This window comes from Spea bombifrons, chromosome 8, assembly GCF_027358695.1.
Source record: "Spea bombifrons isolate aSpeBom1 chromosome 8, aSpeBom1.2.pri, whole genome shotgun sequence".
NCBI lineage: Eukaryota > Metazoa > Chordata > Amphibia > Anura > Pelobatidae > Spea > Spea bombifrons.
The window spans coordinates 28,693,869-28,707,082 of NC_071094.1; the positions used below are offsets into that span (position 1 = coordinate 28,693,869).

At 36.5% G+C, this 13,214-nt stretch overlaps 1 protein-coding gene across 1 annotated transcript in view; it reads left to right on the forward strand.

The window, feature by feature from the left end:
* The window catches only part of THOC2 (THO complex subunit 2), a 50,904-nt gene extending 46,881 nt beyond the window's left edge, over window positions 1-4,023 (forward strand). Inside the window, exons 38-40 of the mRNA XM_053473008.1 lie at window positions 606-682; window positions 1,467-1,514; window positions 3,135-4,023. Coding sequence (XP_053328983.1) covers window positions 606-682; window positions 1,467-1,494 — 105 coding nt within the window. The 3' untranslated portion in view covers window positions 1,495-1,514; window positions 3,135-4,023. The remainder of the gene's footprint in view (window positions 1-605; window positions 683-1,466; window positions 1,515-3,134) is intronic.
* The last annotated feature ends 9,191 nt before the right edge of the window (window positions 4,024-13,214 follow it).

The window sequence follows — 13,214 nt, forward strand, 5'->3', positions numbered from 1 at the left end:
CTGCATTTCTTCTTCACCTCAGTCGCCACGCATCTAAGATTAGAAAACATCAAAGTGATCCCATATCTACATGCCTAGCTTATTGCTGCTTATTCTACCCCATTACTTATCCAAAACTATGTGTTGTCTTGAAGAACAGGGTTGGATAAATAAATCTGGAGAAGTCTCAGCAGTTTATCGGAATACTGAAAAATGCTAGTTTTTATGAATATACTTAACATTAAAAGTAATAGTTATTGTAATATTGTAATAGTTACCCTGAAAAAGTCCCCAAATCCTCAAAATGTATATGTATTTATATTAGTTGCTAGTGCAGACGGTTGCCCGTAACTAGCAGGACATGATTCGCTAACCAACAATATCCGACCCACTTAGACTTGGAGTATAATGAAGACTCACTCCACCGTAATATAACCACCTCTTTTTGCCCATTATTGCAGGAATTTCTTGCATAGATTTTACTTCTCCTCTTAAAAGGAGCACTTTAAGATCAGACATTAATCTAAATGTCATACGGATGATTGGTGCTGTGTTTCCAGAGCAGACGTGAGGATGAGAGATCAAAGCAAGTCTGGGTTTACTTTTGTTTTCTTACTCTGCAACAGGAATCCAGACACGACAAGGAAAAATCTGAAAAGAAAGAAAAGCGTGACAGTGCAGGCGGAAAAGAGGAGAAAAAGCAATATCCTTTATGTTCTGTTCCTAAAACTTTGCCACACTAACGGCTTATCTTCCAACTCCTATATAAATGTGTGCTTGCCAGATAATTTGTATAATGAATACAATCGCGCAGGGCTAGGCAGATCTAGGGTTCACGAGAAAAAAACGTATAGCCGCTCAGAATATGGCATACCATCCGTGAAGCTTTTATCCACTCCAGCAAATATTTCCTGATTTAAGCAAATTCAAAAAAGCCGAGGCATACAGAGCACACGCAGACTACTCTAAGCCATTTCCTTTGACATATTTGGCTTCTACTCTGTATTTGCTGTTAAAAAAAAAACCCGACGATATACACTACAATTAGACAATCAAGACAAAAATAAGACTTTGCATTGATTAACAATAATAATGGCACACATATGACATCATCTAGAAACTGTCATTGCAGATGGTGTGTCCATTTAGAGAGATCTGTGTATCCAGAGTTTAATATGATTACATAGATCTACAAATAGACCCCTAGCTCACTTGTGCCAACAATGCTTTGGGGTTTACACTCAGACATATTCATGTTACTTATTATGACATTATAAAAAGAAAAGAGCATCTGGGGTTGCCATGGAGAACTCCACCAACCCTTAAGACATTCTCAATGATGTCAAAAGGACATTTGGTGATCCCTACCTGCCTCTAGTTATATACTTGTTATATGCTCTAGTGACATTTTTTCAATTCTAGTTTTTTTTTTTATAAGTTCATGAGTGTTCTTGTATTCAGTGTATTGTTCCTTAATTAATATTTACCCATAAATCATCAGATAAACACAGATAATGAACTGCATTGGACTTGGGGTAAGTAAAATTGATAGTTTTTCTAGTTTGATTATTAACCCTGTTCGTGGTCTGACTGGTTTTCGAGTCTGTGGTTGCTTTATCTGTAATTTTCTTTTCTCATTAAGTAAAATCCATTTATTCATCTACAAAAGCTGGTGATACAAACCTATACGTTCTAGTATTTGTCCTGAGTGTTTTTTTTTTTTTTTTTTTTTTTTTATATATCTCCTATTTGGGACATCTTTGAAGCTGTTCGATTAAGTTTACCCCATCAAGCCATATATTTCTCATGACTAGACGCCTCTGGGTGTTTCAACTGGTTGTAATTTAACTCTTACCGTGCGCTGAATCTACCACCAACCTTTGTCAAAGTTTGTGGTAGTATTTGCGTAATTTAAATACTACCACAGACTTTGACAAAGCCTGGTGGTTGAATTAGTGCATGAAATGTGTTAAAATACCACCATTTGACCACATGGGCCAGCCTTCACCCCCCCATGTGCATCAATGAGCCTTGGCTAACCATGACCCTGTCGCCGGTTCACCACTTTTTCCTTCCTTGGACCACTTTTGATAGGTACTGACCACTGCAGACTAGGAACACCTCACAAGAGCTGCAGGTTTGGAGATGCTCTGACCCGGTCGTCCAGCCATCACAATTTGGCTCTTGTCAAAGTCACTCAGATCCTTAGCTTGCCCATTTTTCCTGCTGCCTAATGTATCCCACCCACTGACAGGTGCTATGATAACAAGATTATCCGTGTTTACTTCACCTGTCAGTGGTCATAATGTTATGACGGATCGTTGTGTATATGTATATATAAATTTAATGAGGCTATAGATAACAGGGGAAATGTAATCACTCCAGGGAGCTTTCACATGGAGACATATTGTTTTGGGTGTTGCTGAATGCCACACCATTGATATATATCTATAAAAAAAAAAAGGACTTGCAGCTGCTCTTTTACTTGGTGGTGCGGCGATTGGCTGCTCGAAGCAGTGGTAGAAAAGCAGTCTCATTGAAGTCAACAAGAGCCCTCTTCAGCACATCTGCATGGGGTCTGAACAGAAACTGGGATGTGGGAAAAGCTGCAAATGCTTTCTGTTCATCGAACAAATATGCGTTGTGCTTTTATGAAAATTATCATTCAGATACATCAGGGGGGGGCTACCTTAGGTGTTGTTAATTATTGGCCAATACTAAGTTGGTTTTTTTTTGTCCTGCAAACATTTTTGCAGGGTCTGAGGAGTTGTAAGTCAGTGAGCTTTAGGGCTGCAACAACTAATCGATAAAATTGTTGCCAATGAATTTCATTATCGATTAGTTGAATCAATTTTATCCAATATAAGATGGGTTCCTGCTTCCCCTGGGCAGTACAAGAGACATCGCTCTATATGAGCAACGCGCAGATAAGCAGCAGGGCCCCTGAGGACGATTATCTTCAGCTGTGTGTGTGTGTGTGTATATATATATTATATAAAATAAATATTTTGGCCACGACATACCAGTGCATCCCTACTAGCTCTCTCATTTCTCTCTCATCTCCATATCTATATCTCAGGGATATCGGTGGATCATGTATTTGAAGGAAAATTCATTTCCCAATTGCTAAGGTTATTTCTCTTCTTCCCGTGCAGATTTCTCGTGTATAAACCCATGGGATCTTAAAAATTGTCTTGAATCGGAAGGTGACCAGCGATGATCAGATGTGTATTTACCACAATATTGATTGCACAGATATCTGTCAATGAAGAGGACCCATATGCATCTTCTTAAATTATTCATGTACTTGCATTACTTCTTTTTTTTTTTTTTTGATAATTCCCCTTGTGCTCCAGTAAACATTTAAGTCACACATAAATGTATTTTAAATTTTGTTGCTGGTTCTCTTACCCATTTATTTTCAGTACATGGCTGAAAGTGTTTAACTATTCCATAATTTTAAGCACAATGTGCTGCAAGCAGGCAATTGCCACCATACAAAAGAAGTTACTTTTGTGTACAGACTTTTCTCTTTAGGTTGTCCAAATACTGCCTGAAATCTAGTAATTTCTTTGTAATTTGAAATGCATACTTTTTTAATGTTGCAACCACAAATAAACAATTATTCAACATTTATTTTGAACTTACCTCATTTAAACTCTGCTTTTATTTATTACTTGCCTTGTAAGTAAGAAATGTGAGAGCACTGTGTTCATGCTATTGAATTGGTATTGTTTGTATATTATGTGTAGAACATGAAATATCTGTTTTAAGGAACAAATACATCTGAAGAAGTCTTTTATCTAAAGTCCCTAGCCACACAAGCTTTTTCTCATAATGTTTTTAAATAAACCAAGGAAAGATTAAAATTTCCCCCTAGGTAAATTAGATTTCAGTTATACAACTACAGGAGCTTTGTAACGCCGAACTTTAGTCTGAAAAGTTTCAAAGACTTTTTTTAAAGAAATTTTTATCTGCTGAATTCTACCAGTGTAAGCTTGTTTTTTTTCTAATAAAACAATAGTTTTCTCAATGGATTGTAAATCATTGTGTGTACCGTGGCTTATTCTGTATGCATTATTTTATTAGCTAAATTAATGCTTTTGAGTTAGTCTTTGTACATCCTTGTGGTTCCGGGGAGGGGGGGGATAACTTATTGTTTCAATTCTATCAGGGTTGCATATTCGTATATTTATTGGGTAAAACAAAACCAGTAAAATTTAAATGTCTATGTTGCCCATAAATGGCTGTTAATATTGGTGCATTGAAGAGCTAGAATGAAGACTTACTAAAAGTCGCTGTGTAACACACAAGGAGTTGTGGGTTCAAAAGCTGATACAGGTTGTCAGTGGAACATTTCCTACATACAGAATACTTCTATTTGACCAAATATACCTTATAAGGGTGTCATTGTTAATTACTTTATCCTACATTTTAGAATACCAGGGAGTCTGGAGTATGGGGGCAAGTCTGGAGATGCATTGGAAAGTCTGGGGTGGCACATCAGGGGCGCAGTGTTATATGGGGGCTATAAGGCATATCTGGGAAGCAGAGTGGCAAATAGGGGGTTAAAAGGCATATCTGGGGCAGAGTGGCATATAGGGGGTATAAGGCATTTCTGGGGGCAGACTGGCATAAAACGGGGTATAAGGCATATCTGGGGGGGCAGATGTGCATAACTGGGACAGAGTGGCAAATAAAAACAAAACATGCATTTTTTTAAATCAGTTTTTAATATGAAAAAATAGTTTACATGTATTAATATTTACTAGTAAAACTTTTTTCCTATAGAGTAGTCTTCAGGCTTTTTTTTCCTAAATTGATATTCAAATTTTGGGGGCTCATCTTATAATCCATCAAATACGGTATTTACTAGTAAAACTGTTTTCCTATAGGGTAGTCATATTCAGCCCCCACCCCAAGTTAATATTCTCATGGGGGGGGTCGTCTTATCCTATAATCGAACAAATACAGTACTTGGTAAACATGCATGTGTTAACTTAAGAAAACCGTGTATGTATTTGAAAACCCTATATAACGTGGGAGCAGTCATCACTCACACAAATGTCTACGCAACTGACTGATAGAAGGATCCAGGACCACAAGATTTTATTTGGACGATGAGTGACAGAATCCAGGTATTCCTTCACTATTCATTGTCAGTGTTGTCTTGTAAGAAGGGCTGATCTGGCCCTTCAGCAGAAATCTCTCTTATCTACCTATACGTTATACATGGCCAGTCTAGCTGTTCCTGCAACAAAAGCCTTTGCAGTTGGCTTTTATTGAAGTAAAGCAGCTGGAACCACAATTCTGTTAATTTTTAATGACTATTGTACTAAAATTAATTAAAATGTGAAGACACAGAAATGTTTTACTTGTATTGTTTCTGCTTATTAACATGCAAGTTATTTTGTATTATAGCAATTTATTTCTAATGATGTAATTTGATGGATGTAAAATATTAGTTTTGTGCTTCTCGTTATCTGCCACTGTCTCTGTGAAGAAGTCCTCTCATGGTAGGTCAAAGCCTCTAATTTACTTTCAGATCATGGTTTCACTTTTTGAAATATACATCACTCCATGGTAATGTTACTGTTATCCCAATGACTTATAGCAGCCTTAACTGTAGTTATTAATACTGCATGTGCTTTATGTGCCTGACACCTAGAAGTCTGAAGGGTTAAACCAAAATATCCAGAGCAATTACACTGATTATGGCACAAAAGCACTAAAGGCGATCATTGTATTATCATTGCGTTAATTTTACATTTGGATAATAGTACTGCAATGCTGATGACTTCCATTTAAAAAGTTTGCATTAGGAACTCTGCTCAATCATGTATATATTCTAAGTTGGAACTGGTTATCATGAATTTTTCATGCACATAGGCGATACAGTATGCATATAAACAATCCGGGTAAGTGATTTATAAAGTCCACTGTCTCTCTAAGGAGATGAATGCCTCTTTTTATAATACAAGAACATTAAAAAGCATTACTAACACAGGCTTTCACATCTGCTGCAATCCAGATTGGATAGTGTCCTGTTACATTGACAATTATCCTTACCTATAAAACCTTTCTTGTAACTACTAATGAAGAAACCTTTTTTCTTAAATCTTTTTTTTTTTTCTTCTTCGTGGTTCTCGGTCTATTTTGGTTATATTGACATTTAAACATTATGATTCATTCTGTCTTATCGTCATTCTGGAACAGTCTAAAGATAAGTGTTTTTGTATATATTTTAGACAGGAGAAGAATCGTCTGGCAACTCTACTTCTATTGCTCTTTAATAATAGTTATAAATCATTTTTCATAAGATTAAAGGTGAATAACCATTAAATGGATTGTTGAAGTCAAATACAAAACACATTTCCACTATATTTTAATTCAAATTCTATACGATAAAATGTATTTGTCGTAGGTCTATTGCGTTTCACTAAGGTAAAGGGATCCTTATTTAATAAACACCTCATTGGGTTCTCTGCCTACAGAGCTTATGTTGAGTCACAGAGACACAACCTAAATGCTTTTATCTTGGGAATTTTCTAAATGAATTACCCTAAGGCTCTTGAAATATAGCCCAAAGTGAAGATTCTATGTAGCGGTTGGCGAAATGTGTTAACCCAATGGGTCTTCATGGTAACCCTTATTTGTCATTGATATTTTTTAGTCACCTGCATTTAAGCAGGGATATCAACATACTGGCAACAAAAGCACCAATCACAATCTTTGATATGATCACATCAGCGTATAAGAGAAATAAGTCACCTTCAGACTGTGACCCTGAGAATATGCCCCTTCACCCTGAGATTGGAGCGGAAATCCTGAGACTCGAGGTGAAACCAGGTATGACCCATTCGTCATCAGTTAATCTGTCTGGGATCTGAAATCTGAAAATGTGTCATGAACAATGCAATATATATTTATTAAGAAGTAAGAAAATGCAGTGGTCACAAACGAGGCTAAAATAATCTTGTTTTGTTTTGTTAGCACACACTGCTCCTAAAATACTGATATCTTCAGATATTCACAATCTCTATTTGTCCTTCAAGACATCTAAGATCTTGTTGCAGCCTTTGTTAATTACTCTTGTCATTGAGCTTCGTTCTTTTTAATGTTGATGTGTATCACAATGCTTTAACCTCCTTATTGATCTGGATGATTTGTAGTTTCCCCCTGGCATTCCAGTCTCATGTGTGTTCTACTGTCTGCGTGCGTTGTCATCACAGTGAAATGTTGTCTTCACACACCATTTGTGTGCATTGCATGTAATTCATAGATCTTCAGGGCCTCAAATGATTTATTGTTCCCCCATCAGACAGGTGATTGAAGCAATTATTCTTGGCCAATAAAATGTCTTCATATGCTAACATTTCCTATATCTAAACAGCCATGTTTTCTGATGTTTTGTATGTTGGGGGTTTAATTATTTTCCTATTATAATTATTTAAACTTGGCTTAACAAACCTTGCGTTCCTAAGAGCACGATGTAGAGGATTCTGTAGCATTATAGTTTCCTGCATTTGAGGTATTTAGTCTTTATCCATTATATAGTGATCTCAATGACCCAAGCAAACCATGGTGGGCTTCTCCTGCATGACAGGCCGCATAGACACTGTGCAATGCAATGTACATTTTTAAAGAAATATCTTAAATATGTTTTATGCTGGACCAACTCAGTCCAGGGGAAGTCACAGGATTTAGTGAAGTGTGACATCATACTTTTCATCTCACCTCAAAAAACGGTTTAGTGAATAATCGTTAGTACTCTACAAGCTTTTTTTTCTTGTAGCAAGAGATATAGAGACCTGTGATGCTGATATTAAATAGATAACTCGCCAACTAAATTACAAGCAACGCAACTATTTGTATGAAGATGAGTGACAGGTCAGTGGGAGTTTCATGCATCTGTTCTTCGTGCTCTGTACCTGTTCTAGAGATAGACATTTTCTATCCTCGGTACAATTCATTTTATGCCTACGTTAAATAATGTCTAAAGAAAGAAAAAGAAATAACAGCGTGTGTATGATTGATGTCCCACCAACTCATGTTCATGTCAAAGTTTCCCACATACCACTGAGAAATGTTCTGTTATTTCTCTGTGTGAAAGTTTTAAAAGTGTGAAAGAACTTGTAACGGCAGACTCATAAATAATATTTTCTCTGTGTGGGCAGGTTCAGCTGATCTGCTCCTGCAGTTGTTTGGGAATTTGGAAATTATAGATAAAGACACAATTTGTTTTTTCTAAATTATTCATTGAATGTTGGTAATTGACTTTATTTCAACACTTGCATGTAGAAACATGATATGAATCCTAATGTATGATAAATGAACATTCAAATTTGTAATTGTGAAACTATAATGCAATAGAGTACAAGTTCTGAAGGCTACTGAAATGACATGGACCTAACTACGAGTCCACTGCACTTAGTCACCAATTTACTCTGTATCCTTACTATGGCGGAGAGCGATCACACGGGGCCCGCGCATATTTTTTGGGTGTTGCTGATAACCAGCCATTGCTGCAACACCAGCTGAATGAAGAAAGCGATTGCTGATTGCTTTCTAAGCTTGTTTAACCCCATGATATACCAAGTACATAAATTGTTACTTACTGTATGTATTTCCGTGACCAGCCTGGCATGTCAATTGTTGCAAAGGGCTGTATAATATGAGAGCAGTCTGCTTCTTGTTCTCAGGATTTGCATTATTCCCCCCCATTGTTTTATCTGTGTTGAAAAGTTGCCTATAGCTGTTGGTTGGTTCAGATAGGCTTTATAAGTGTAAGGCTTAAGAGAAAAGAAATAACTTCAGGCCAAGAAATTGAGTCAGAGATCTCATCCTACAGTTAGTCTCTTTCACTAATATAAAAAAAAACATATACCGCAAACCGCATATAATATTTGGTCAAATTACCTTATTTATTAGATTTTATTACAATTAAGTATTTAATTTGCTGATTTTATTGATGAGATTGAAAGCTTTTTCTTTTGCTTTTAAAAAGTCCTTTTTCAAGACATCGATGGAAATCTGTATTTGGAAACAAGACAGAACCATACTAATGTTGATCAGAGATGTCTAGTTTTGCTGGTTAATAACTGTGATGGACCTCTATCAATGCAAGCAGGAAAACACAATTCTCACCTAGAATTAAAATTCTGATTGCTTGATCATTTATTTTAATTCCCCATGTTGTTTTTCGCTTTAGTTTTTCACATTGAAACTGAATCTGAAGCATTTTTTTGAATAAAGTATTTAGAAGAAAATTACATGTCATTACCTTAAATATGTTTCTCCTAAAATGAATAAATATACTCAATGCCTTATCTGCTCTGACAACGTTAAAGCAGATCTGGGGTTTTTTTCTTGTTTTTATAAACCTGTTTATAATTAATGGGGACAAGCTTTCTACCATGGACTTTCCCAATCACCATACCTGGGCACTTTATACCTCCGGTTATCCCGAGCCCCCTTTGCGGGTAGGTAGTCCCAGAAGTAGGTAATAACCCTACATCAAATACCGTATTCTTCTTTGCTAAAAGAATAAAACAGTTCAACTAGGTTGAAGCACGGGCATAGACTTGTTTGTACTTTTCTTCTTCAGAATGGTAGAAACAATTATGTATATCCAAACAATATTACCTTTATAAGAGGCAAATGATAAACCAAGTTTAAATTGCTTTAAGGGCACCTAAGGTTTAAGTAAATCACAGAAAATTTGTAATCAGTGCTGATTTGTGTTTTGACTTTTCCGTTGCAGTAGATGCACAAATAACAAATCAAAGACATTATTTGCATGCAAAAAGCGTGACGATGAATTGAAGAAATGTAATTTGCCCTGACAAAAGATAACAGGTGCATTTTCTAGCGCAAATTAGAAAGGATTAACAGCATAAGAACTCCTCTAGAACACAGACAAATCAATAGTCAGTGATTGAAAGTTTTCTTTTATTTCAGGTTCACTGGATGACATCCAAGGATAAAAACAAATATCCGTTATGTTTGACAAACTCTCAGTTGTACTCTAGTGATTAGTTCTAGCTTTTTCAAATCCACTTTCTGCACACAAAAAATATACTCCAATTGCGGTAGGATAGATCCGACTGTTTCATGGTACTGGAGAATTGGAGATATGTTAACTAAACTCAGATTCAGGACAGGACCTGAGAGTATTCTGACATCATAAATCAGAAAGTCTACTTTTTAAGCATGTATTAGCGGGAGTACTCTCTACATTAAGAGAAAAATTACTTAAAACTTCATCACAGTTTCCATAATTGAGGGGGCAATGGACACTTTGTGCAAGCTGCATTAAGGACAGGCTGAGGCTTCTCCATGATAAGTGAGTTGTGTGTGTTTGGGTATATTGCATTGCGTGTGGTTATGTGTATGTCAGCTATATGTGTGCCTGTCTGAATATGCCTGTGTGGGTATCTTGCTGTGTGTGTCCAGTTGTGTTAGTGTCAGTGTGTGTGTTAATTTGTTAGTGTAAGTGTCTGGGTGAAAATCTGTAAATGTCAGTGTGTCTGGGTGTGTTAGTGTGTAACTGCGTGTGTGTGTGTGGATATGTTGGTGTAAATGACTGTCTGTATATGATAGTGTGTGTGCACGTGATTTCATGATAAGTTTCATTTTAGTTTTATTAATCATTATACACATAATTGATGTGGGGGTGGGGGTGGATGTGGTTTTCATGGGGGAGGGCAGCACAATGTCTTGAATGTCTTGGGCCAGCACTAGGGGCAACCATAGTTCAGTTAAACTGAATTTTGTTATCTCAATTTTTGAGAGAACTCTGTAACTATGTATCCTCGAGTGTGTCACATTTCTCTCTCTGCATCTCCTGTATCCAGCTGTAGGGACAGCAGATCAGTTCCCACCGCTTATCCCTGGAGAACACATTGAAAGATTTGACATACTTTGATTACAAAGACTATGCTGTCATTCTTTGTATGCCACGACGGTAAGAATTGAAATATCATTGTATTTGTGCGTTATAGATGCTTTGTGTATTGTAGCAGGATTTCTGGGTGGTTGGAAAGTGTAAAAGAGGATTTCCGAATTACACTGCTGGGAGACTCAGATCGATGAGCCTTGTATTCCTACAAAATAGGCTTTCAAACCAGAACAGTTACTTAGGAACTTAAGAGTACAGCATTATCTAACATCAGTATAGCTTTGAAACCCAGTAACTGCAGCTCCTTTGAGAAATCGGACTCGGAAGATTAGAAAGGTTCAGCAAGGCCAGGTGTCTGCTCTCCGAAACCTCTTATCTGTTCAGCTATTAAACCCCTATGTGTTGTGTTAATAATAAAAACACTTATTTTAGCAAAAAGTTTATGTGTACAGCCTCTATAAAGTACACCATTAATGTGTATACGAACAAATAACACATTGTATGTTTCTACTTATTGTTCTAATAAGCCTAAATTGTTTTCATCACTTTAAAGCATACGACTCTCTGAAATAAACTGAATGTCATATAGATCTAACAGATTAACATTAAAAGAGGTCACATTAATACATATTTTATCAGTTGTTGGAATAGTTTATGCAGCTCTCATTGGATTAGGAACCTACTTAAGTGGACCTGCAGCTAAAACACTGTGCATCAGCACATATAATATGTGAACTACAGGCTTTGCCCTGTGAAGAACCTTACCTCAGATTTTAGGGTGATAGGGCTAGTCTCCGACCAGTCCCGGACTTTCTACCCAAAGTTGTTTCAGAGTTTCATTTAAACCAACCCATTGTCCTCCCTTCCGTCTATCAAGATCCATCTTCACAAGCTGAATCTTACCTGTAGAGCACTCAGGAGTGGAGAATATCTCCTAATATTTTTCTGGTTTTTGTGGGCTCAAGAAAGTGCCTGGTAGCTTCCCCCTCTACACTTCGCAGATGGATCGTGGCTCTCATTACCAAGGCTTATTGTGCCCAAGGTCAACACTCCTTCTACTGGAATCAAAGCACATTCTACTAGATCTCTATCTCCTAGGCGGCCCACGGCAGTTATCTAGAAACAATATTATAACATATATTTTCTTCATTTTAGAATTAGCCGTAAGCAGTATTTTTTCTGTGTCATTTGATAAAGCGTATATATATATATATATATATATATATATATATATATATATATATATATAATGTATACAGTAATATTATAGCTGGTATGAAGTACTCCAACTGTGAGCATAAATTTTTTTTGTTACTTGGAAACTGAATTAAAATATGTAATTTATCTGCCTTTTATATCATAATTAAATTACATTGGAAATTACTATGATGGCAACTTTGAGCAGTTAAAATCATGAAAGTCTGCAAATGTGAATATATTATTTCGGCCTTATTTGACAGCTATCTAAAGTACTCTGTAGCCATCTCTGTGTAGATGTATTTAAAGCAGCTCTACTAAGTAGAATTGATTTGGATTTTAAAAGCAAGAACTTCAATGTCATTTTTCCATTGGCCATTATAGGACTGTGATGGCCCATTGATTTAGTGCTACTGAGCGCTGTTCCACATTACAGGTGAACATAATGTGCCCTAGGTCTACAAGATCTGCATTCATTGCAACGGTTCTCTGTCTGTAGGAACTCATTAGCAAGTCTTGTAGCTGCAAGAGCCTAATGAGATTCCCTTCAAAGAGTCTCAGCATTCTTTCATTGAACTTGCCAGTTCCAACAATGAATAGTTGAACAGTACCTAATTCCAGGGTAGGTGGTAACGGATGACTTACATTCAAAGTACCCAGATGTATCATTAACAGCCAAATTTCAGATTCTCTGTTAGACTTTGGACTGGACTAAAAACTAGTGCAATGATCACCCAGAACTGCAGGTCTTTAAAAAGCTAGGCATCCAGTACTTTTTAGTTTAGTTTTACTCAATAATAATAAAAACATGAAAACAAAATAATTTTACAGCTAAAAAGAACAGTATAGCAGAATACACAGCACATAAATATCAAATGATAAGGTTTTACCCCCTTCTTCAAGAATCTATAATTCAGTGGATGCCTTATCTGTAGGAGTCAATTTCACAATCCTCAAAAGAGCAGAGAAACAACAATAGCTTGACCATACTGGAGTAGGACAGAAGAAAACCCACACGAATCCCAAGAATAATAGAACCATTACCAGCAGGCCAGCAAAGTAGTTTATTCCACATGTATCAGGACGATATGAAAAACACAAAGAAGAAAAACGTCTTGTTTCCCGACATGTTTATTAT